Here is a 26,119-nt window from a genome sequence, read left to right as displayed (position 1 = left end):
CATTTTAGAATGAGGCTGTAACGTCACAAAATGTCAAAACAGTCAAGGGGTTTGAACACTTTCCGAACTCCGAATATTGCTTGTCCTAATATTTCTATACTTCTTAATTCCATTCTTTTAGATTTGTGTGTGTTGTTGTGTATTGTTAGATATTACTGCACTGTTGGAGCTAGGAACACAAGAATTTCGCTACACCCGTAATAACATCTGCCAAATATGTGTATGCGACCAATAACATTTGATTTGATTTAATCAATCTATTAATTCACTGAGTGGGCTTTTGTCTCTAGGACCATTCTCACTGATGACACCCATTACCCCTAACATAATATGGACTGGACGTGTGTGTGTGTGTGTGTGTGTGTGTGTGTGTGTGTGTGTGTGTGTGTGTGTGTGTGTGTGTGTGTGTGTGTGTGTGTGTGTGTGTGTGTGTGTGTGTGTGTGTGTGTGTGTGTCAGACAGTGATTGAGTTGGTGGTTGCTGACCTCTCTTTGGGGGTTATTTCAGAGGTTAGTCCACATCACAGGAGCTTACTCTCAGATAGACAGAGATTGGACAAAATCTCATTATTACTCCAGACAGCATGTTTGTCTATTTGAGGGAGAGCAGCTAACCAACTCCATTGAATCACAGTACCTGATGTCTTCAAACAGTTACACACAGACATAGGCTATCTTCATCTCTGGGCATGAAAGACCTGAAGAGCCACAGGGATCATGTGATATTTTCTTATTGAGTGAGAAGATTTGCTGGAGAGTTTGATTATTGTGTGTAGGCTTTTTAGCCTATCCTTTATCCTTTTCAAGGTATGGACATTAGATGGGCATAACATGGGTATAATAGTTAGAGTTATTCACCAGCACAACCTACTTTTGGGTGAATCATCTGGAATTACAATATACAACGTCACAATAATGACAATATAAATGGGGAAAATGACTGCATTCGTCAAATAAACCCAAGTGCAAAGACTAATATTGGAATGTGACAGCAAGCAGCCTATTTCAATAAAGTAAAACAGCAGCGAGATACACAGATTAAAACGATTTGAATTCGTTCAAACGTGAATCAGCAGCTTAATGAAATAGAGGCGCAAAAGTATTCCTGACCTCATAACTAATTTGCCGAAGTATTCAGAGGGCAAAGAAAGTTTTTGTTCCGCCCCTATCCTCTCTCAGTTTTCAGAGAGTGCTTGCACATCCCCCTTCTCTTCAGAATGCGCTCAGCTAACTTTGGGCCAGCATACAAGATACCGGTCGCACACTGACAAAACTGAGACTTAAGGTAAGGAAAAACTTTTCAATCACTGCCTCACTCACTGCCTTTGCACACTTGTTTGTGAGAATGTGTTTATGTGCTAACCTTATAAGAGACTGCATGTAACATGTAAAAATTATGGTTTTCCTTTGCAACATTTCTACCCATCAGTTATGTGCATGGCAGGTTATATTGACGTTTAATTCTCCACATAACTAAGAACATTTCAGCATTTTATTTATCCTCTATTAAATTATGCCTATTTCACTTTCACACTTAACGTTTATTGTTAAAACACAGAGAAAAAATGTGTTTAAGTCCCGTTTCCAATTTCAAATGATGGAGTATTCTCAGCCCTGAAGTCTATTGCTTATGTCCATTTGTATGTAATGACAAAACGTAAACAGTAATATTTGTAAAAGTTATTTGGCTCTATGTGAGTTTGTGTACCTTATCAACCCTCAGGCTACTGACTTAATTACATTCAAGTCATTATTCTCAGCCTAGCAGATAGACTGACATTATCTTGTAGGATATCTTTAAATCTTTACACCAGAAAATATAGTATTTCAAAACGCTAAGACCAACATTACTGTTGAGAACTTTTCCTGTAAAATCACATGACAACAATGTTTTCTGTATCCTGGCTCAAACTCCTGGATACTAGGAGAGATACATGAGCAAGCCATGTACACAAACGTTGTTTGGAAAACTTTGGACATTTTTTTAGCTGACAGAAAAAAAAATATATCATTCGTTTCATTTAAATAAATTAATCTTTCATTGGTCAGCAAAGATACAGCGGCTAGATGTGTCTTCCATTCACTTTATCTTCTTATCACAGATTCTGATAGTAGTTGTGAGTGACACATGTTTATACAATTAGTTTGATTTTCCCAGACCAACTTTCTTTTTCTTTTTTGAATCTCACTGTCAGCTGTGGCAGACATAGGAACTCTGAGCCTCAGCCTTCGATGTAGTAGATCATGCCATGTCGTTGCATGCCATGTGCTGAATTCAACATCATTAAAACACCAAACCAGTGGGGCACATGCCAGTCAAGACTGTGAGACCTGTTAAAATGATTCCTTACCCGCTGCATACAAAGCCATCATTGATTGTCTAAGTGGTGCATTCGTCTGTGCTGCAGTCCTTCTCATTCTGTGGTCTGGTATGATGAAGTGAGAGAGACGTAGCCCCAGATGTGCGAGAAGTAGCCAGAACCAATGTTTTACTTCCAATTGGATGTCTAATGGGTCTCAAAAACGTATAATTTGAAGAAACGTTGAATTTGGAAGGGGGGATTGTAATATTTCATTTAGAAAACCTCTGCAGTTAGCTGTGACTGCCGTAACCCGTGCTTGGTTGACTTTGACACTGAGGGGTTGTGTTAGTGATAGAATCCTCACTGAAAGGAAGTGCATGGTCCCCTACATAATCATCACTGAAGGGCAAATTTGCGCCAAGATAATAGGATGCCTCAACACAGAGCAGCACACCATAACTCTATATATGTAGGTTGATAAACTCAACATTCTTATTAAAATATAGTCATGGAACCAGGACATCATATGGCAGGAGTATAGTATTTTAGAATATGTTGATATAGAAAACAGAGGGACTGTATGTAGATGCAGAGTTATGAGTTGCTGCTGGGAGTTTAAAGACGTGTCAGTGCAGGCTTCTCCATACAACCAAGGTACACATGAGCGTGAAGGGTGTCTATGGAGGAAAATATACCATGTCAACACTGGGTGACTTTTGCCCTCCCAAACTGCTCCACCATATGTTGGAATCCATGCACCAGCATGCTGTTTCTAAGCACTATGGGGGGAATGAGTCTGGGCTGTTGTGCTATGTGGGTGTCTTTTGAGTCTAACACTGTTCATATTCCTCAACTGATTTAAGCTCAGTGTTAAAGATTAGTCAAATGTTAGGAATAGATCTAATGTTTGTTTTATGCACATAATGCTTCACTTAGAACTGGAATGCATTTTGAAAATAACTTGTAGAATCGTACAACATATTTCTTTGATGGAAACGTTGCAGTGTTTCTTTGGACTGGATCAAGCACATGAACAGTTGAGAAAAACAGGAAAAGTGAAATAGAAAACACCTGGTTTTCAATATGTTCTCTGATTTGTAGTCACATCACTGACTTGGATCACACACGGGTTTAGAATTGGCTGAATATGGATCACTGCGAAGATTGTTCAGTCGAAGTACAGTAGTGTAAGAAATGCATCTTATTAAAACGTACAGAACATACTTCTTAGAAAGGACACATTTTGAATTGCAGATTTAGAAAATATCTGACACTAGCAACCACATTAAGCCCACTCTAGTGCATGAGCTTTGTCCTCTCTTATCTGTGTTATTCTGTGTGTAGGAGCTGTCAGGTACAGTACCTTTCTTTTCTAACTTTGGACGGTTTGTCTAGGGTTGTCCATATTTCCCCCTATCCCTATCCGGCGTTACCTGTAGCCACATTTCCATACCAATGTAATGCAAACCACAGTATGCATCCCGAGCAGTCCTGTGACCAGAGAATGGGCATGGAAAAACATACATTAGCCCAATGGTCAATTTTAGTCTAGGCCTAATGACAGTAATGGTAGCTAGTTTAAACAGTGGAGACTAGTGGGACCCAGTTCAATGACAAACAACTTGGTGATGGTCTTGGTGATGATCTTGTGGCTCTGTCACTACAGTAACTTAACATAACATAACAGTAATGTCATGTTATTTCTCTTTCATTCTCACAGGTTAAAGGAGGCCATTTGAAATCGAACCTTCAACATCATTCTCACTCCAGGTCGACTGCAGAAGACTGTGTTATCATCAAATTCAATTTTCAACAATTGTTCTTGGGCTCTGGGACTTTTATGAAAAATGAACCAAGAAAAAGTGATGCTGTTTCAATGTGTGCTCCTGTTGTGCCTGGGCACCTGTCTAAGCCAAAGGGACTGTACAGGCGTGGATTGTCCAGTGTTGGACAACTGTATTGAGGAGGTTTTGGAGAAAGGCGCTTGCTGTGCCACCTGCATTAAAATAGGATGCTCATGTGAAGGTTACCAGTACTATGACTGCATCCATGCAGGCTTCCGGAATGGGAAAGTTCCAGAGGGAGAATCTTACTTTGTGGATTTCGGAAGCACAGAATGTTCTTGTCCACAAGGAGGCGGGAGGATCGGGTGCCATTTCATCCCATGTCCCGAGATCCCTCCCAACTGCATCACTGTTGTGGAACCTGCGGATGGGTGTCCGCAGTGTGAGAGCATCGGTTGTGTCCAAGGCAACCAGAAGTATGAAGCGGGCCACTCCTTCCAGATGGACCCGTGTCAGGTGTGTCACTGTCCTAACGATGGCGGGAGCCTGATGTGTTCTCCTATCCCTGACTGCGACCCTCGTAACATTAAGAAGCCCATGTTAGCAACAACCAGACAGAACAACAACCCTCTGAGAGACCTCAGCAAACCGCATGACAATAAACAGACAAGCCCATTAGACCCATTCGCCCCCGGTAACACCCTACCTCTTTACAAAGAGGACCCACCTGTCCTGGATGAAGATGAGGATTATGACTACACACTGCCTGACCCCTCATCTACTATACCACAAGACCCGGTCCAGCCAACAGAATCGACCATAGTGTCACCATCCTATGCTGAGACAAGCTTTCCTACTTATGAGATCTTTAATGACCTGAGGCAGGAGCTGAGAGAGAGACTGGGAACATATGATCAGGAGAGAAGAGAGGAGGTGACCGTTACCGAGGATCCACATCACATGGACCAGACCACCTCAAAAGCCCAGGGGGAGTCAACAACATCAACAACAACAACAACTAAACAGGAAGTTACTTCAGAGAGCCACAGGCGTCAACAGGAAGTTGTTGACCGGGACAGCAGGCATCACAGAAATGGTGACATAGTGATGAAGAGTGACACTTCGAAGGACGTCACACAAACTGTCCGTAGTGACAAGGGAGTGAGACACACTGGCCGCCATGAACACAGAGACAACCAAAGCAGTCACCACCATGATGGCAGTCGTTCATCCCAAAGCTACGGGCAGCATCATGAGAAGCACCTTGAGGAGCATCTTGAGGAGCAGCGTGAGGAGCCCACAAAGCCCCAGAGTAAACTTGACCAGGAGTTTCTCGCAGTGAAGTTCAGCCCGACCAGCAGAGCTCCTGTCATGAGGGAGGAAGGAGACCAGCCAGCCAGGAGACAGTCCCAGGTCCTCTTCAACTACCAGGGCCCAAACAATCAGTCTCGAAACACTGAGGGTAAGTCAGCAATACATGGCCACTCTACCAGTCCACAGTCTAAAATAATAGTGTGCTGCTGATATTTTTGTATACATTTTTTATAATTACTGTACTTGTATTTAAGGACGGTAAATCTCCTACAATGTCTTCTGAGACCTAGTTAAAGGCACTAGGGCTATACATAAAAGCAGTTCTTTCATATGCATTTCTTTTGTTCATTAAAAGATAGGAACCACATTCATCCAATGTAATGGTTTATAAATGTGTGCCTGTGAAGACAGTAGCCCAGTGTTAGAACCTCAGATGATTTACTGTCCTCCTTCTCTTACATCCAATGTTAGGTCTTGAAATTCTTAATCAGTCTATTGTAGCTGCTAGCTGACACTGGTCCAGGAAAAACTAGGCTTCATGGAAAGCATATGGTCCCTAGACAGTGAGCCTTCCATTTTGCTACTCACAACAAAGGTTGGAGATTACTATGCTTGTACTTTTTAGAAAGTTCAAGTTCATTTTATCAAATAGAAATTCCTTAGAATAACCTCTCAATAAAGGACTACAATGGAGTCATCTGGAGAATTCAAGGATCGTTTCCATGTTTGCGTTAATTCAAACCCAAAGTGACAGATAGATACAGTAATGTGACATCTTCCTTGGGGCGTCTTCATCAGGTATTCCCTCTTCCCAGTAGCCTCCTGAACACCAAAAAAAAATATATTTTTAAAATGTATATCAGATAGCTGCAGTGAAATGTGTTGTTTTACAGGGTCAGCCGTAGTAGTACAGTGCCCCTGGAGCAAATTAGGGTTAAGTGCCTAGTTCAAGGGCACATCAGCAAATTTTTACATAGTCACCTCAGGTATTCAAACCAGCGTCCTTCGGTTACTGGCCCAACGCTCTAACAGCTAGGCTACCTGCCACCCACTCAGTTTCTGTAGATTCTGTAGCAGTGTCCCTCACGTACAATCATCAGTAGGCTCAGCATTAGCAGCCCTCCCCAAGGCATAAATACTGTACATCAAGAGGAGCTTCTGAGATGGAGAACAGATGATGAAGAGACTAGCTAAATGTCTGGAGGATGGGTTAAGAGAGTACAGTATTCATAGAGCAGGGATCATCAACAAGATTGAGGCCAGCGGGCCACCAGTTGGGGACCCCTATTACGGAGAATACCTATTTCTGCTTTGAGATTGGGGTCGTTTGTGACACATATTCATAGGTAATACCTGTGATTGTGTATGACCTCCAAATGACCACTGTATGGGGCCTCTAATATGTTGCATCATCTTCTCATAAAATCTAGGTTTGCCACTGGAAGAAAAATTCCTCAATCAGTTCATGAGATTCCAATTGGGTTTACGGGTTTACCTTTCATAATATCTACAGTACTACTATGGATTACACATAATAGGATTTCAGTGTGCTGCACTAAAACTGCACTAAAATGTGATAATCTCCTTCTGATATTATCACTGCCACAGCTACTGAAATACAGTACAAACTAGGTCAGAGCTATTGGAATTCAGACTCTTGCACTGTGGATTTTCCCAGCCTTGACTAGCCACCCTTCTTTACTATACTATAACTGTTGAGACCTGTTGGGATTTTTTTCTGCTTTCAGCACTTGGCCTCCATAGGAATGTATAGTGTATGTATTAGCTGTATGGGGTGTTTCATTGGGAGTTAGCATGAGAGATACCTATCACGTACATTCCATGCAGCAAGGATTCACGAGAGCGAGAAGATTGAAATATGCCAGGTCATTATTGGCATTGGTGTTTACCATTCACACGATTTGTTTATAAAGTCAACTTCTCCAGTATGCCTTGTAAGTGCCTATGAGTTAATATCTCCCAGCTTGCCTTGGATGCAGTGCGACACATATTTGTTTTGACAGATGCCCTCAGCTGTTTTCTACGCTGCATATCTGAATATTAGAGTATCATCCAAGAATGAAATGGTAGATTACTGTTGCTTCAGAGTAGGTTGACTGGGAGAGTCTAAGTTCATTCACATAAATGTCTGTCCAGCACACTCTGAGTATCTCTGTCCCATTCGGAGCAGCTCATTCCCAGGGGCAGTGGAGACAAAGATGACTAGCCTGGCTATTGTCCAGCCCCCTGGGTCAAGCTGACATTGTTAAGGGTCAGAAGTCATGGTCACTGGGTGAAGGGAAAGAGGGTCCAGCATGGTGACATCCTTAAGGACAGGAAGAGACTCAATCGATAAGGTCCCTGAGTTATGCCTGTTATCAACCCCCATTAGGGCAGCATGCCAGAGTCGTTCGGAGAGGAAAGGAGAAAACATGCACTGCAAAAACACAAAATATGTTCACTACACATAAAGAGGCCTGGTTTCTATTGGAAAGCGGTCCAAGGTAAATTATTTTTCTTTCTGTTAGAGTCGATAACTACCCTGCTCCATCTAGAGTCTGGGCTACGTCCCTCCCTCTACCAACTACACGGTATGGGGATTTCTAGGCACTCCGTGGTGGTCATGGTCGTGGTGGTGTAGGATGTCTTGGGGGGTTGTACTTGAAAAGGGCATAATATGGAAGTGATGAATGAGACCTCTGTTGTGGCCTGGTTTCCAGACGATACTCGTTGCTCCCTCATGAGCCGCTTTGATTACAATTCTCCCAATCCAACCAGTAATCACTGGAGCTCAGCTAGACTACACCTTCACACTCACTCCTCCTGCTCATTAGGGAACCCACTTACCCTACTCAACCAAGCTGAAGCCATTTTGGGATTGATTTGTTAAAAAGGCATGGGAAAATGTTAGATGTGTACAAAAGTTCAAGTCCATTTTGGACTTTCATGCAAAACTATCATTTTCAGTGGCCACTTTGCTGTAATTGTCACCCTCAGTATTTGTGTCAGAGATAGAGCAACACTGGCTCAGTATTCAGGTAGACTTCCATACACAATCATACACCCTAGCTTATGGCTATGATGGTGACCTCAGCATAAGACAATAATAAGGACACCCCCTCAATTGGATAAAAGGAACACTATTATTGTTGCTGTTATTATTATTACAGCACATTGGACTTTGCTATTATTACATTATTTATGGTCCAAGACATTTAGCCAATGATGACACCATACCAATTAATGAACAACGGACAATATATTGAAGTGTATACAGATTGGGGCTGCTTCCTTGTGGGGCTACAGCACATTGCATCCTTAAGGACTAAATATGTCAATTTAAATTGGAAGCTATTCCCCTAATATTTGTATTTTTTCTGTTTAGGATAGAAGGCCAGTCCGATATGGGCTACCACTCAATTCAGTTCATGTTGATGGCTGTCCCCCTCCGTTTACGCGTCAAAATGTATTTCAAAGGGAGGACTCGGCCTACAAGCCACGATTAAGTATTGTGAGATCTAGATTATAGACTGCATTTATTCCACATACCATATTCTTTTATGTACATAGTATAGAGCACTTAAATGCTTAATACATATTGAGGGTCAGGTTATGTTTAAGGTCATTTAATCCATTTTACTAATAATAATGAGGATAATGGATCAATAACTATTGCTCCTACAACCTTTCTATTTGACATTTCTTCAAATATGGTGGTCAGGCTTGCATATCTGTTGTTATATTTAGCCTACTTTTTAAGATTATATTTGATATTTTTCTTCATTATTCACGCTAACACATCAAGTCTACTAACTAAACTGTAAAGGTCTGAAAATGGTTACTTGTTTTATGTTTTACATTATTTATGTTTTAATGCCTTAAAGACCCAAAAATATGCTGCTTAAGGTCCTGCTTTTACTTACACATCCATGGGCTAAAGATAACAATTATATCATTAATATAACAGTCTCTCTTGGAATTTGAAAGGCCTAAATTGTCCTATCAAATGTTCCAGCTGTCTTGATATTCTAGCAAGAAACCATATTGATATAGCAATGCTCCAAGAATCACACTTGCTCCGTAAGGACGCACATAGAATGAAGAACCATTTTGTACCATTTTGTCTGCTTTTTCATCAGCCCCAAACACAACTAAAGGTATAATCATAATGATGCATAAGATACTCAAAATTATTATGTTACTTAGACTGATGCACATTAAAAAAATTATGCAACTGCATTTGAATCTGAGTTGAATAAATCACAATTAAAGAAGATATCGAAATTGGAAATGTTCTTAACTGCGTTAGAGCGTTCTCAACACTTTTTTTCAGATCAGGTAGCTATTACTCTTTCCAAAGTCAAGAGAGAATGTTGGTAAGACAGAGAGCAGAATTTGGAAATCCATCGAGTTAGACTCAACCATTACTTCCGTGGTAATCGTACCAATCTTTTACTGGCCAACAAGCTGTGCAGAAACTACTATCAGAACCCAAATGAATCAATAAAAGATTCTCCCGCTACTATAAAGAACTAAACACCTATGATTGTTAATTCACACCAAGCCAGACAAAGTCCTTTCTTAAAGAATTAAGAACTCCTCTTCTCTCAACAGAGGAAGCCGCCTTGCTGGAAGCCCAAATCTCACTCAATGAACTCAAAAGGGCATTGGATAGCATGAATAAAGGCAAATCACTTGGATGGGACAGTATTCCTCCTGAGGTCTATTTGAAATTTGATGGTCAAGAGATGATGGTCAAGAGCCGTGCATCCTCCGAAACACGACCCAGCCAAGTTGACACGGAAGTCAGCCGCAACAATGTGTCGGAGGAAAGAACAAACCCTCCCCTAACCCAGACGATGCTGAACCTGATGGTCATGCTGACAGAGCTCTAGAGTTCCTCTGTGGATATGGGAGAACCTTCCAGAAGGACAACCATCTCTGCAGCACTCCACCAATCAGGCCTTTATGGTAGAGTGGCCAGACGGAAGCCACTCCTCAGTAAAAGGCACAGGACAGCCCGCTTGGAGTTTGCCAAAAGGCACCTAAAGACTCTCAGACAATGAGAAACAAGATTCTCTGGTCTGATGAAATCAAGATTGAACTCTTTGGCCTGAATGCCAAGCGTCATGTCTGGAGGAAACCTGGTACCATCCTTAGGGTGAAACATGGTGGTGGCAGCATCATGCTGTGGGGATGTTTTTCAGGGACTGGGTGACTAGTAAGGATCGAGGCAATGATGAATGGAGCAAACTACAGAGATATCCTTGATGAAAACCTGCTCCAGAGCGCTCAGGACCTCAGACTGGGGCGAAGGTTCACCTTTCAACAGGACAACGACCCTAAGCACACAGCCAAGTCAATGCAGGACTGGCTTCGGGACAAGTCTCTGAATGTCCTTGAGTGACCCAGCTAGAGCCCGGACTTGAACCCGATCGAACATCTCTGGAGAGCCATGAAAATAGCTGTGCAGCAACGCTCCGCATCCAACCTGACAGAGATTGAGAGGATCTGCAGAGAGGAATGGGAGAAACTCCCCAAATACAAGTGTGCCAAGCTTTTAGCGTCATACCCAAGAAGACTCAATGCTGGATTCGCTGCCAAAGACACTTCAACAAAGTACTGAGTAAAGGGTCTGAATATTTATGCAAACGTAATATTTCAGTAGTTTTTTTATACATTTGCAAAAAAATCTAAAAACCTGTTTTTGCTTTGTCATTATAGGGTATTGTGTGTAGATTGATGAGGGAAAAAAATATTTTATCAATTTTCTAATAAGGCTGTAACGTAACAAAATATGTCAAAAGTCAAGGGTCTGAATACTTTCCAAAGGCACTATACATATTTTTTTGTTATTTTTACCCAATTGCTATTATACAGTCTTGTCCAATCACTGCAACTCCCGTACTGACTCGGGAGAGGCAAAGGTCGAGGGCCATGTGTCCTCCGAAACACGACCCTGCCAAGCCGCACTGCTTGCTTAACCCGGAAGCCAGCCGCACCAAAGTATCGGACTAAACACCGTACAACTGGCGACCGAAGTCAGCGTGCGTGCACCCAGCCCTCCACAAGGAGCTGCTAGAGCACGATGGGACAAGGATATCCCGGCCGGCCAAACCTGGACAATTGTGCACTGCCTCACGGGTCTCCCAGTTGCGGCCGGCTGCAACACAGCCTGGGATCGAATCCACATCTGTAGTGACACCTCAAGCACTGCGATGCAGTGTCTTAGACCGCTGTGCCACTCGGGAGGCTCCATTGCTAGAAACTTTAACAGAATGCTCAAATCAATTCAATTTGACCTCAGGAGATGGACTAACATCCCAGTTGCTTTAACCGGCAGAACAACTTTTGTCAAAATTAATATACTGCAACGGCTGAATTTCGGTAGTTCAATGCTTCCCATATCTCCCCCTTCTGGCTAACAAACTTACTAAGAGGGAAAGACGTAGGAGGACTATGCATACCAATTGTATTTCCAGGAACTAGCATTTCACCCCATCTTAAATTGGTTAAATTGAGTATACAGAGAAATATGGTGTATCCTATTATCCTGGAAGAGGTCGTCTTCACTGATATATGCCTTAAACAATGTAAACTACCCCTTGGTTTTATTATTGTTCACACAATTCCTATTTCGCGCATAATTGAAAAACGTTGTAACTGGAAATCAAAATGGCATACTCATACTCCATTACTTCACAATAATGCCTTGCGATCTGGAGGGTTGCAATAATGCCTTTTGCATCCAACCAATGGTCCAAATGAGGAATCCGTACCCTTGCCTATATCATGGACAGTAATGGTTTAAGAACATTCCAAGATTTGAAGGACACATACACATTACCAGGCAACTCCCTTTTTCTTATATTTACAACTATGCTGGCCTATGGAGTCCCTTGGGAAACCCAACTACTGAACCCAACAACCCATAGGTAAATCCATGGGATTTATGAAAACATTATCTGGGCTCCCGAAAGGACTGATCTCTATAATATATAAACAACTTTTGGAAAGCTCATATTATGAGCTAGCCATTAAAAAGGTATGGTCCACAGACCTTAGTGAATCTGAAAAACCCTTTAACTGGAACACAATATGGAGAAATATGAACTTTGCATTTCAATGCGAGCCATTAAACTATATATTTTAAGTTTGTTCACAGACTGTATTTAACACCAAGGAAATGTTTTACGATGAAATTAGCCCCAAATTGGCCCCAACTGTGTCTCCTAAATCAGGTAGGCACATTCCTTCATAGGATGTGGTAGTTCCCTGCAGTTAAATGCTTAGATGCAGGGGGTTGGACTGAGATATGTCGGGTTGAGGGGAATGGGATGGGGAGTTGGTGGTGTAGGCCCACCTCTTTTTGTTCTTTTTCTTTATATACCAATTTTACTATTACAAAATCCGGTTTGAACAATATGATAATTTCACTATGTATTTCTTACTTTTGTTTTTCTTTTGCGTGGCAGCCCACGTGTACATGTTATATAAACCGAATATATGATTTGAAATTGATATTGTACCTGTAAACCCCCCCAACAACCACAAATGTGGTAAAAAAAAAGAGAATAAAAAAGAGCATCATGTACTGTCCCAAAACACATACTGTAGCATCTGGGAGTGAACTAGGCAGATATGTAATTTTGGTGAGGATAAAAGGAGTGGGAATTCCAGACCTGGTTGACTCTCTATCCAATCTAGGGGGATTTCCAGGTCATTTCCAGGAATTAAGGCATATCTCATTATTGCAACATATCCTTGCCATAAACCGGCAAACGGATCTGCAAAACCACTTATAATTAAAAATACTAAGACGACAAGGCCAAATGCAGAAACCAGATCGTCAACAAGATGTATAATAAGCATGAGATTGGTTATAAATTACAACTGAATAACAGCTGCAGTCAAGACCAATGACTTCCAGCTATTTCCAACCAACCATAAATCTGTTCTCATGGCTAAAGATTAGATGATATGCTTTATTATTCTTCATCGATGTGTTATGATTTGGCAGTAAAACATTTACAATGGGCCTAATAAGATTAGAGGTTTACCTGCGTGACCACAGATGGACAGCTCCCTGAAATGCAACCCTCGAGTGTGTGTGCACACGCTTTATATTTAATAAAGTTATTGCAGTATAATTATGAAATATACATGTAATCTTCAGTATTGCAATAAAAAGGGGGCACTGTTAGCATAAAGGCAATAATGAAAAGGAAACACTCTAATACTGTACCTTTTGGAGAAAAAAAACGTTCTCTTTCTATATAGTAACATTAGACTGTTTTAACTGCAGCTTGCAAATCCAACCACGAGCAATTGGACAATTTTTGTCCCATGGTATTTGGGTGTTATGTTGTCCACAAAATGCAAAATCTGTATTTGGATGGATTTGTAAAGGCATGGTAGTGGATCATTTCCTGCCTGTTGGCTTGTGACGTCCGGCTGTGATATATTACCCATAGAACACCAACAAGAAATGGCTCCTCAAGTTAGAGTAAATTATAGGTCTGGTGAGGGTGTGCTGCATATCTTACCATTACTCTATATGTAGGGAAATAATCACATTCAACAGCTCTATCTATTTTAGTCTGTTTCAAAATAATCAAAATCAAATTAGTTGTATTTATTTACATTTTTCACATAAATATTTTACATAATTGTGAGTAAAGCATCCCCAACCAGACCCTAAACCAGACTCCTTATATAACATTGGTTGCAAACCTGTCAATTCGAACCTTATGGGGCTCCTTCAGATCACCAGAGCCAATCAGGCACACTTCGGTGTGTCTCTGTGCCGCATACTGGTCTGGTCATCCATCCAACCACATGGAAATGCAATGGGATTGGAGGTTAGAGAGGGAAACCATCAAAGACAGTGTAGTCTGGATGGCCCTTAGGTCTCCTGTCCACAAACCACAGCCAGTCAAGAGTTCAGACTCCAGAGAGACGGATGGATCACACATGTCCTGCTCTCTGTTCTACTATCACTATCAGTCTCACTGTCAGGGAGATTAGGATAAATAGCTGTCGATTCACTGTCTTCTTCAACATGCTTCAGCTGTCCATGAAAATGAAGTCATATGGGGGGAAGCCCCTCTTCCCTGTTATGTCATGGACAGCTGCTGATGGACAGGCCAAGCAGTGCAACTAGGACACAGTGATGTATTTTATTTACAAGATGGAGTCATCTCTGACTGTGATGGCAGATGTCAAAGGTGTAAAAATCATGGCTCCAATGTATCTGCTTAGCTTATGTAACATGTTGGCTTATTCGCTCACACATGTGCATACGATCATCCCAATATAGTTTACCTGGATGGAGCATGTTCACGTGTACCAACCATCTCTGAGCGAGAAAGAGAGCCTCCATTCATTCCTTTTGTGTGACTGTGGACACCCCACCTGTACTGTAAGTCAGTGGCATTCCTGGAAAGAGAAAGATGGAATGATCCATTCGTTATCATTAACACCAAGGTGAACTGTATGGCCGCGACGGCCACCGATTTATGGTACGAGGAGGGGAGCTGCTCTCCCCTTGTCTTTTGCTCCTCTCAGAGGATGATGTCATTGGTGTTGGATGTGGGCGATAGTGCCGTGTGTGGTTGATGTCACCGTAACTTACAGTTTTTGACAATTGCTTACACATGATTTCTGAATCTATGGCTCCTTTTCTCTAGACTCTACACACAAAACCCCAAACCACACACACAAAATGCAAGATGTCACACATCTCTTGAAAAACCAAACACTTCATTGAAAACTATTTTAACTCTTCTCAAAATGGTGTTTTTGCATCTAAACTCTACACACAAACCATCAAATGATGTGACCAAGGTAAAACACTACTATCTCGTGTCTTTTGCATGTTCAGTGTGCAGTGGAGGCCACGGCAGTTTGTCATAACACTCACTCGTACAAGTACACTACTGTTTAAAAGTTTGGGGTCACTTAGAAATGTCCGTGTTTTTGAAAGAAAATCTAAGAAACCAAGAAAGCCAACCTGAAGCTTATTTATAGTGCTCAAGCTCTGATTTCTAAGTGAATAAATTAGCCATAAGTGTTTTCACACATGAGCACTGGGTGTAGGTAATCGGTAAATGAGTGTGGCATTTTGAATGGCAGTGTTTTCCAAACGAAACACAAGACCTGTTACTTTTGAGTATTGTTTCTAATGTAGAGAACTGTGTTTTGCAAAAAGTGTGTTTAACAATTGCAAACTGAGTGTAAAGCAGATAATGTGCTTGCAGTTTTGCAGACTTGGTCTGAAGATTAGGTACATGAGTTAATGGTTTCACTGAGTGTGCCTCAAGGACCACTTTCAGTGTGTAAGAGATTGTAAAAAAAACAAACTGTAAAGGTTAACAGACAGATGTAATGACAGGCCAAGAAAATAGAGATGTACCTCGAACCACCTATCAAGCCCACCTCCACAACTCTCCTCCTAACATGATGAATCCGCCATGGGGGTGATTACACACCTGAATGGAACACATTTGCTTTAGTTCCTTGATTAGAAGGCTTGTCAGAGGGATGCGGGATATTCACAGGCTGAGCTTAGACATGGTTCAGTTACTCCAGGTAATTATTTCAGAACCATCATTGTAAAGTGGCTGTTTCAGTATCAATGTTTGACCTTTATCTGAACAGTCCCTTTTCAGAGCCTTTTTGATGTTACTCAAAGGGCTCAATTCAATCAAACCCGCACTGTGGTATTTTCACAGTAGCTCTTTTCCCCATGGTCAAATAAAAACATAGAATGGTCTTGGGTTCTGTAAAAACTTGCTATTATTACCAGGTATACTCTCCACACTGGTAGATGCTTCCAGATTGACGAATAAGAGGAATGTGTTTGTAAATAAAGACAGTGCACAAACATTGCTTTGGCAGGTTTAACTGAATTCAAGTCAAACTGCTGTTAATATCTTACCTTATTGATGAGCACATGGGACCATTCTGTTCTGTGTTTCATGATGACTGAAGTGATCCCACCTGGAGAGAAAATGAATAGGATGCAAATGAAATGGATGACTGATGAAGTTCTCTGTCTTCTAATAATAACAAATTCAAGCAGGTTCAAAGAAGCTTGTCATATGGTGTGACTGGGGACAGATATTTATGACTCAAAGAGGCTTTGCATCCTCTAAGGTTTCATATCTTCTCATTTCTAAACCTATAAATTATGCACTGCTGTGCAGCGCATTCTCCGCTGGAAATGAACGGCTTACTGCTCACATGAAAAGGCATGTCAAGGAGAGAGGACCATAAGGACTAAAACAAAGGAAAGTAAATCACTAAGAAAAGGTATGGTGAATAAAAAGAGAGAATTGAAGACGAGTTAATGTAAGCTCCTTCAGCAGATGAATATTTTTGTTGATAAATGTTTTTTTCTTGCTTATGTGTTATACTATGCAAATTTGTCATTATTTCTCCTTCCTGCCTGTTTCTTTAATTAGACTGGTGTTTTAGTTGATTGTGTAGACTTGTGAAGTTTTCACGTCTGTGTGGAGTTTAATCATGTGGAAATGGATAAAAATCTCCACTTGGCACCTTTTCCCCTACCTCCTCCAGCTGCTCATTCTGTTAAATCAAATGTTACATTTGAATCAGCCTACATAATAATTCACAAATTAGTTTAAAAGATATAGAAATGTGTTTTTTCCAGTCTGCTGGTTTTGAAACAGGGCAGCTGGAAGGCCCACAAACATAAAACAGTTTTAGAACAATGTCCCAGTTTTGTGTTTCACAAGGGTAAACCACTTAATGCCAATTGCCTTCAATGATATTGTGACAGTCTTACAGTTTTCTGCAATTGTTTACACACGTTTGCTGAATCTTTGGGCCATTTCCCGAAAACTCTAAACACAAAACACAAAACCATAAACACCAAATGCAAAACTCTACAAATCTCTAGCAAAAGCAAACACTGCATTCAAAACTGTTTTATCTCTTTCCAAAATGTTTTTTTTTGCATCAAAATGACACACGCGTCATATGAATAGATCTGTCTACCAACCAACAACACACTGATGTGCTCAACACAAAACACTACTATAAATATCCCATCAGTAGGTTTATGCTTTTGCCTTTTCAGTATTACACTGTAGCCGGTTGTAAAAGATTGTTACAGTAATGTATACCTACTCAAATATACATAAATAAACACACACAAATGCAATACAGTAACAAAAACGTTGACATTTATTTCCAAAATGCAGTATTTTTTAACACTTGTGTTTTGTATGTAACACTTTCCATACCAAACAGGAGAGAACCAGGAAAAACATTCAGTAAGATAAAGGGTTTTCTGTACAAAAATAAAAATGAAAGGGGCTCATTCTTTCAAAACTCTAAACACAAAAAGACAAAAACACAAGCAAAATGTAAGAAAAAAGACATTAGGCTGCATCCTGCCTCCTATTTTGGTCTGGCCACAGCACCTCATCTACATCACAAGCCATGTTCTCCCTGGCTAAACAGCGGGGAAAGAATCTTCTGGTGTGACGGATCCAGCCGCCGAAAGCCCCCACATCAACTTCACCACATGCATCCTCCATTGTCTGGAGAAGAGGCATGCGTGCGAGGGTATGGCGGTCATACACTTTCCATCGCTATGCCGAAAGAAACTCTTCAATTGGGTTTAGGAATGGGGAATATGGTCGGAGGTATAGAACAATAAATTGTGGGTGGTCGATAAACCAGATGTGGACCATTGCAGCCCGGTGGAAACTCACGTTGTCCCAGATGGCTACATACCTGGGCTGCTCTGGTCCACCCCTCTGCTCGGTTGGAATGAGGATGTCATGTAGTGTGTCCAGGAATGTGATGAGAATGGCGGTGTTGTAGGGACCAAGGTTGGCATGGTGATGGAGGACGCACTGCTGGTTAACGGCTGCTCACACAGTAATATTCCCTCCACGCTGTCCAGGGACATTCGCAATGGCACGGTGGCCAATAATGTTCCGTCACCGTCCCCTTCTTTTGGCTAGGTTGAAGCCAGCCTCATCAATGTAAATATAAACGTGCTGAATTGCAGCGGCATCCAGCTCCAAGACTCTCTGAAACAGACAGCAAGACAATATGTGACATAGACCTAGAGCAGTCAATATGGTGAGGCACTTTACACTGGATTACAGTACTGTAATGTGTCTATACTGTGCTGATATGATAGTAAATTCACAGTATAGTACTTACTTGCACATATTCATAGCGCTGTTCTTTAACCCTCTCTAAGTTTCGCTCAAATGGCACCATGTAGACATGTTTCATCCGGATTCGGTTGCGCTGTAATACACGGTCCAATGTAGACAAGCCCACTTGGTGAATGTTATTGAATATTGTGTTGTCTGCAATTATGTGGTTCTGGATTTCTCATAGTCTAATGATATTGTTTGCCACCACTATGTTCACAATAGCGGTCTCCTGTTCTGGTGTGAATAGCCGGTGTCTTCCACCATGGCCTGGTCGTCTCTCAGTTCTGCAGAAGATCCACAAATATGATATGATTGGTTACAGTAAGCTAAAATAATCTATTTTCTTTCAATATGAATTGACATTACTGTAACATTGGCCAACAATCCCTGAGTAACATAGGCCTACTGATATGTCGGACTGCAGTATACTACAGTATACATACATAAAGAGCATAGTGTAGATGGTAGGTAACTTACAGGTTCTCATTTCTGAATTTACAGATGATAGATGCAACCGTGTAGCGGCTCGGGTTGGGCTGAACTCTCTGCCCAGCCTCCCTCATACTCAATCCATGGTTGAGCACATGGTCAACCAATGTGGCCCTGATCTCATCTGAGGCAACTGTCCTTCCTCATCCTCTTCCTCCTCTTGCTCTCTAATTCTGCCCACCCAACCCCCTGCATCATTGGGCAAGTGCTGTCTCAAATTCCTGCCGCATCTTCTTGATGAAATGGCATCACTGCTAAAAGGTCAGCTTCACTGTCAAATTCCAAGGAAAGCGTTCCCAACACTCATTTTTTGATTGTGAAAATATGGGCCTATTACACCCAGCCACCAAGCAGATTGTGGCCAGTAAAAGAGGAAATGGACATTTGAGTGTCTTACGCTTACATCTTAGGAAGTGAACAGGGTGGAGCTGTGTTGACTAATGAAAAATGTTATTTTGACACAACGATCCTGATGAAATGTGGTATGATTCAGTTGTCAGTTGTCTGACGTTTTTGATTAAAAACAAGTTTTTGTGGAAATCAACCAGACAAAACATTTGACCGTTTTGGAGATTTCAAACAGATTGCAACAGAAGGGGAAAACTTTCATTCCCACTGAAAGGTGACTTCCAAGCTGTGTGGCTCAGCAGAGCTTTCAAAGATGTTAAAAAATAGTAAATATTAGTGTGTTTAAGGCAAACACTTGCAGCCCACATTTTGATATTAGAGGAAGTAGGCCTAATACAAAATATAACCAGTTGTTTTTAAGAATGTAAAACCATTTTTTAAAGTAATCCAGTCACATTACAGTTACTTCATTTCTGTAATCTGATTACGTAATTCCAGTTAAATGTAATCCGTTAATACCCAACCCTGGTTGACCCATGATAATATAAAATATTTCAAAAGAGAGACATGGTCCAAGATGGCTGCAGTTGGCAGCAGAGGATCCTAGTTGGTCTGGAGCAGCAACAGAACACGCAGCTGCCCTAATCTGTTATAAAATAACACCTAGGTAGGTACAGTTGAAGTCAGAAGTTTACATACACTTAGGTTGGAGTCATTAAAACTAGTTTTTCAACCACTCCACAAATTTCTTGTTAACAAACTATAGTTTAGGCAAGTCGGTTAGGACATCCTCTTTGTGCATGACACAAGTAATTTTTCCAACAATTCTTTACAGACAGATTATTTCACTGTATCACAATTCCAGTGGGTCAGAAGTTTACATACACTAAATTGACTGTGCCTTTAAACAGCTTGGAAAATTCCAGAAAATGATGTCATGGCTTTAGAAGCTTCTGATAGACTAATTGACATCATTTGAGTCAATTGGAGGTGTACCTGTGGATGTATTTCGATACCTACCTTCAAACTCAGTGCCTCTTTGCTTGATATCATGGGGAAAATCTAAAGGAATCAGCCAAGACCTCAGAAAAAAAAATTGTAGACCTCCACAGGTCTGGTTCATCCTTGGGAGCAATTTCCAAATGCCTGAAGGTACCACTGTACATCTGTACAAACAATAGTACGCAAGTGTAAACACAATGGGACCACGCAGCCATCATACCGGTTAGGAAGGAGACGCGTTCTGTCTCCTAGAGATGAACGTATTTTGGTGCGAAAAGTGCAAGTCAATCTAAGAACAACAGCAAAGGACCTTGTAAAGATGCTGGAGGAAACAGGTACAAAAGTATCTATATCCACAGTTAAACGAGTCCTATATTGACATAACCTGAATGGCCGCTCAGCAAGGAAGAAGCCACTGCTCCAAAACCGCCATAAAAAAGCCAGACTACGGTTTGCAACTGCACATGGGGACAAAGATCGTACTTTTTGGAGAAATGTCCTCTGGTCTGATGAAACAAAAATAGAACTGTTTGGCCATAATGACCATCATTATGTTTGGAGGAAAAAGGGGGAGGCTTGCAAGCCAAAGAACACCATCCCAACCGTGAAGCACGGAGGGTGGCAGCATCATGTTATAGGGGTGCTTTGTTGCAGGAGGGACTGGTGCACTTCACAAAATAGATTGCATCATGAGGCAGGAAATTATGTGGATATATTGAAGCAACATCTCAAGACATCAGTCAGGAAGTTAACGCTTGGTCGCAAATGGGTCTTCCAAATGGACAATGACCCCAAGCATACTTCCAAAGTTGTGGCAAAATAGCTTAAGGACAACAAAGTCAAGGAATTGGAGTGGCCATCACAAAGCCCTGACCTCAATCCTATAGAAAATTTGTGGGCAGAACTGAAAAAGCGTGTGTGAGCAAGGAGGCCTACAAACCTGACTCAGTTACACCAGTTCTGTCAGGAAGAATGTGCCACAATTCACCGAACTTATTGTGGGAAGCTTGGGGAAGGCTACCCAAAAGGTTTGACCCAAGTTAAACAATTAAAAGGTAATGCTACCAAATATTAATTGAGTGTATGTAAACTTTTGACCCACTGGGAATGTGATGAAAGAAATAAAAGCTGAAATAAATCATTCTCTCTACTATTATTCTGACAATTCACATTCTTAAAATAAAGTGGTGATCCTAACTGACCTAAGTCAGGGAATTTTTACTGGGATTAAATGTCAAGAATTGTGAAAAACTGAGTTTAAATGTATTTGGCTAAGATGTATGTAAACTTCCGACTTCAACTGTATATTACCAATAGGCAGCAGTCATAATACATTTCACAGGCAATAATATTGCACACGACACATACTAAAGGACAATACTTAACACTGAAACAATAAAAACATATAAATATGAAAGTTTATTAGAAACATTAAAAAACATATATGAAACGGGATAAACCAAATAAGGAGAGGTGCAGGTGTGCAACCTGCGGCTAGAAGGTGAATTTGACCAGTGCGTGCACCTCACAAAGATAATTCACAGAGGAGGTGAGTAGATTAGAACAGGTTGCCAGTAGAACAAAATAAATAATAAAGCTCAGGGATGGACTGAAATTTACAGAATGGTTACTTGGAGGAAAATGGGGGAGGGCCATGCTTTTTCAATTTCAGTGAATGGGAGGATATCATATTTTTTTATTTCTATATTTCTCAGTGTTTTAATCTAGTCCAGGGGGGTAATGCAATTTGTAATTGATTACATTTCAATATTTCTCAAGTGTTTCAGAATTAGTTGCTTATTAGGCTATATATCCATGTGTGCCAGATGCTGCCCCTCACCTCTGATTCTTCACTAGGCACGCAATATCTAGTGTGTCTATAGGCTATTTAGTGTGGTCTCAATCAAATGATCCATAGGCTATAGGCTATAGACTATGAAATGCATGCTCAGAGAAGCACACAGCTGCTGGGATGGTGTAAATACAACTAGGCTGTATACACACTGTAATGGATACACACTGCAATGGATATCCCAACCCTCATTCCAGCCTGCTCTGCTCTTGCTGATCAACAACGTTTTGTGTGCTGCCTAACCAATGGCTGTGCTGTGTAGACCTGCGTTGGCAGTTCAGGAGAGTCAAAGGCTTCTTCAGATTTGTTTTTTGATTAGGCCTTGTCAAGATTTTTTGGAGTGATTAGGCGTAGTCAAACATATATTGCGCGCCGACTAGCCTATGTTCTGTTCAGTTTGAGAAGGAGAGCTCGAAGAAGGATGTCAGGCGGTTAACTTTGATAGCATACAACTACTATAGTTTATTTGATTAAAAACAATCTGTTTCCTTCCGAGTGGCGCAGTAAGGCAGTGCTAGAGGCGTCAATACAGATCCGGGTTCTATTCCGGACTGTGTTTCAGCTAGGAAACCCATGAGGCGGAGCACATGGGGGTGGGTTTGGCCGGTTGGGGTGTCCTTGTCCTTGTCCATCGCGCTCTATGACTCCTTGTGATGTCCGGGCGCATGCACACTGACTTTGGTCGCCAGCTGTACGGTGTTTCCTCCGACACATTGGTGCGGCTGGCTTCGGGGTTAAGCGAGCAGTGTGTCAAGAAGCAGTGCGGCTTGGCGGGGTCGTGTTTCGGAGGACGCATGTCTCTTGACCTTCGCCTCTCCCGAGTCAGTACGGGAGTGCAGCGATGGAACAAGCCTGCAACTACCAATTGGATATCACAAAATTAGGGGTAAAAAGTACCCCCCCCCCAAAAAAAATATATACATTATATGTTTCTTGCCCATTATGTATTTATCAGAGTTATTGACCTCACAATAAGCCAGATTTGAGTCATTTACGCTTGTGGTGCTGAAACTGGTACAGCAGCCGCTGCAGAATCAATCGGAAATGACAGCTCATGGTGTTGAAAGTAGGCAAATTCGAGTAGGCATAATTAATTTATATCGTCTTCATTATTTTAAGATTTTGAAGAAAATAAAACGGATCTGATTAAAAAAGTGATCTGGTACATGGGAAAGACGTGACTCCGATGTATATGGGAATATCATTGTTTAGTTTCTTTGACATTCAGAGGCTGAGCAATACAACCTTCTATAGCCTGGGAGACAAAACATTGTCTTTTCTTGGGAAGTAATCTGATTCTGTCACTATCAATTTATTAAGCTGTTCCCTTTCTGTACAATAGAAGATGTTTAAACCCAGACAGATTTTAGGGAAACACTTGTGACCTTCTCTCTTTAGGTTAAATCACGGAAGAAGAGTAGCAAGTAGTTAAAGCTTAAATCTTTCTGCGTCGGTAGGCCTACTCTGTCTGGGGTGGAAAAGGCAGGCCTAACTTTTGAAAGTACAGTGCTCAGATGCCTAATGGCGTCAAGATGTAATTATTTGCAAACAGGGACAGTTTCGTTGCAAACAAGACACTGATTTGGCCTGTAATGTCGGTAATTTGTGTGGTATTAAAAGATATTCTGCTAATATGTAATATTTTCTCAGACATGCAAATACGATGCGAGATTCATGCAATCATTTTACTTTAAAGGAGATCTTTCCATCCCTACTATTGTCAACGGTGGTCTGCGAACCGACAACCTTCTGGCTCGCAGCCCTGTGCACAATCAAAGTTCCCGTGATGCCATTTAATGCTTACAGGACGAATAACAGTTTCTAAAACTCTGCTATCCACTTTGTTTTAATTATTATTTTGGGTATAGGGGAGGGTCACTTGTTTTGTTTTTCAAGCGTTCGGGGAGGGTTTAGGTAAATATATATTTAGCTGAAAGGAGGGCCATCCCTTTTAATATCAGAGAGGTCCATTTTCTCTGTGTAACCCTTATTATAAATAACGTATACTCCCTAATGAGTGTGTTCCTGCCTGACTATATTGTTGACGCAAGCCAGATCTGGATAGGTATTTTACATATCAGCTAAGCATATGATATGTTATAGCAATATGGGGCCTGAAGGCACAGCCCACTGGGCACAAACTGGTTGGATCAACGTTGTTCCAATGTAATTTGTGTGGCTCAGAAAATGAAATAATCTCCAAAATATCGCTATTTTTAAAACAAGCCATAGAAAGTTGGTTGCAATTTCAGTTTAATCCGCCAGAAGACAGAACAAATATTACAACAAATATTATGGTTAAACATAAATATACTAATTGATAAAAAACTATATATTTTTTATAAAAAACTATTGTATAATATTTGTAAATTATATCATAAATAGGACTGATGGAGTTATGTCACACATGCAACTAACAAAAATATATGGAAATGTCTGCTCTACTCAAAATTACAACCAACTAACTGCAGCATTACCACAAAAATGGAAGAGGCCAGTGGAAGTAAGGAACTTGTCTGTCGGCCCTGCATTAAAGACCAAAATTGGTTAAAGAAAATTATGATAAATGAAAAAGTATACCAGTTTCATTTAAGTACCAAAAAATTGACTGCTGTTCCATATAGAGTGCAAAATAGTTAGGAAGAGATTTTCGATGTACCGATTCCATGGCACATGGTTTATAAACTTTTCAATTTAAAATATGATGCAAAATTCTTTCAACTAAAATAATGTTATATATATGTGGGATATCCCAGCTCTGAAGATTTTGCTGCGAAAAGACAGAATCATTAGATCATTTGGTTTGGTACTGTCCATTATGTACTTTGTTTTTGGTCACAGGTTCAGGAATGTCTGAAGAATTGCAACATTTACCTGGAGCTAGCTCTGCAAATAGCACTGCTGGGTGATTTAAAAAGTCATAGTCAATCGATCAATAATACAATAATACTCTTAGCAAAAATGTTTATCTGTAATATACAATCTGTAGAAATTATGAGAATAGAAAGGTTCAGAACTTTTGTGAAACATCACAGCACAGTTAAAAAATATATGGCAAATAGAAATCAAACTGGATGGTCTTCAGAGACAGATGAGGATAGGTGCAGGATGGGACTAAAAACAAACAAAAGATAACTATCGTAGAATATACTGTGTCCATAAAATGTATATAGTATGTATAAGATGGAAGTAGAAGCCTACGTGATGTTGTCCATTAGTTTACTTCAATTAGAAGAGGGTGGTAGGGTAAAGAAATAAATACAAAGTATAATATTGAGATCTCTATCTCAACCAAAAATCTAAGTTAAAGAATAGGAATAAATCAAATCAAACATTAAATTAACTTTAAATGAAGTTTGAGTTGATTTAGGTCTATTCTTTAACTTAGATTTTTGGTTGAGATGGAGATGTGAATCCAACATATCAATTATTAATTTGTAGAGAAACTGGAATTAAAGTCAGACTAAATCAGTGGTACTGATGGAACAATCCAAGCAGAAGATACATCTCCTTCAAATGTTGATATTTGGTTGCGTTGACAACTAAATACAATTCAATATCACTTTTGCAATGCAGTAAATAAAATAACCTATTAACTTGTCGACAAGTTAACAAATGATATGTTGGATTCACGTCTCCAACTAAAACAAAAGTTAAAGAATAGGATTAAGAAAGTGGCTCAGATGAAACTATCCAAGCATTGGATACATCTCCTTTAAGTTTTAATATTTGGTTGCATTGTCAATTCGATAATACAGTAAATAGCCTAAAGTTAAGGCTATCTTACAAACTAATGTAACCGTTTTTATTCAACATTAAAATTAGT

The 26,119-nt window shown here is 40.6% G+C and overlaps 1 protein-coding gene and 1 long non-coding RNA gene across 2 annotated transcripts in view; one reads left to right on the top strand and one right to left on the bottom strand.

Moving 5' to 3' along the window:
- Positions 1-1,169: 1,169 nt before the first annotated feature.
- LOC106571900 (fibulin-2) overlaps positions 1,170-26,119 on the top strand; it is a 43,525-nt gene continuing 18,575 nt past the window's right edge. Inside the window, exons 1-2 of the mRNA XM_045696082.1 lie at positions 1,170-1,284; positions 4,023-5,548. Of these exons, the coding sequence (XP_045552038.1) occupies positions 4,150-5,548 (1,399 nt within the window). The 5' untranslated portion in view covers positions 1,170-1,284; positions 4,023-4,149. The remainder of the gene's footprint in view (positions 1,285-4,022; positions 5,549-26,119) is intronic.
- LOC123727290 (uncharacterized) lies at positions 17,651-19,383 on the bottom strand. The gene is made up of 3 exons (XR_006759224.1): positions 19,080-19,383; positions 18,604-18,886; positions 17,651-18,467 (listed from the first exon to the last, which is right to left on the bottom strand). It is a non-coding gene; the product is annotated as an uncharacterized lncRNA (long non-coding RNA).

Source organism: Salmo salar, chromosome ssa15 (assembly GCF_905237065.1).
Source record: "Salmo salar chromosome ssa15, Ssal_v3.1, whole genome shotgun sequence".
Taxonomy (NCBI): domain Eukaryota; kingdom Metazoa; phylum Chordata; class Actinopteri; order Salmoniformes; family Salmonidae; genus Salmo; species Salmo salar.
This window is presented reverse-complemented; position numbering and strand designations above follow the sequence as displayed.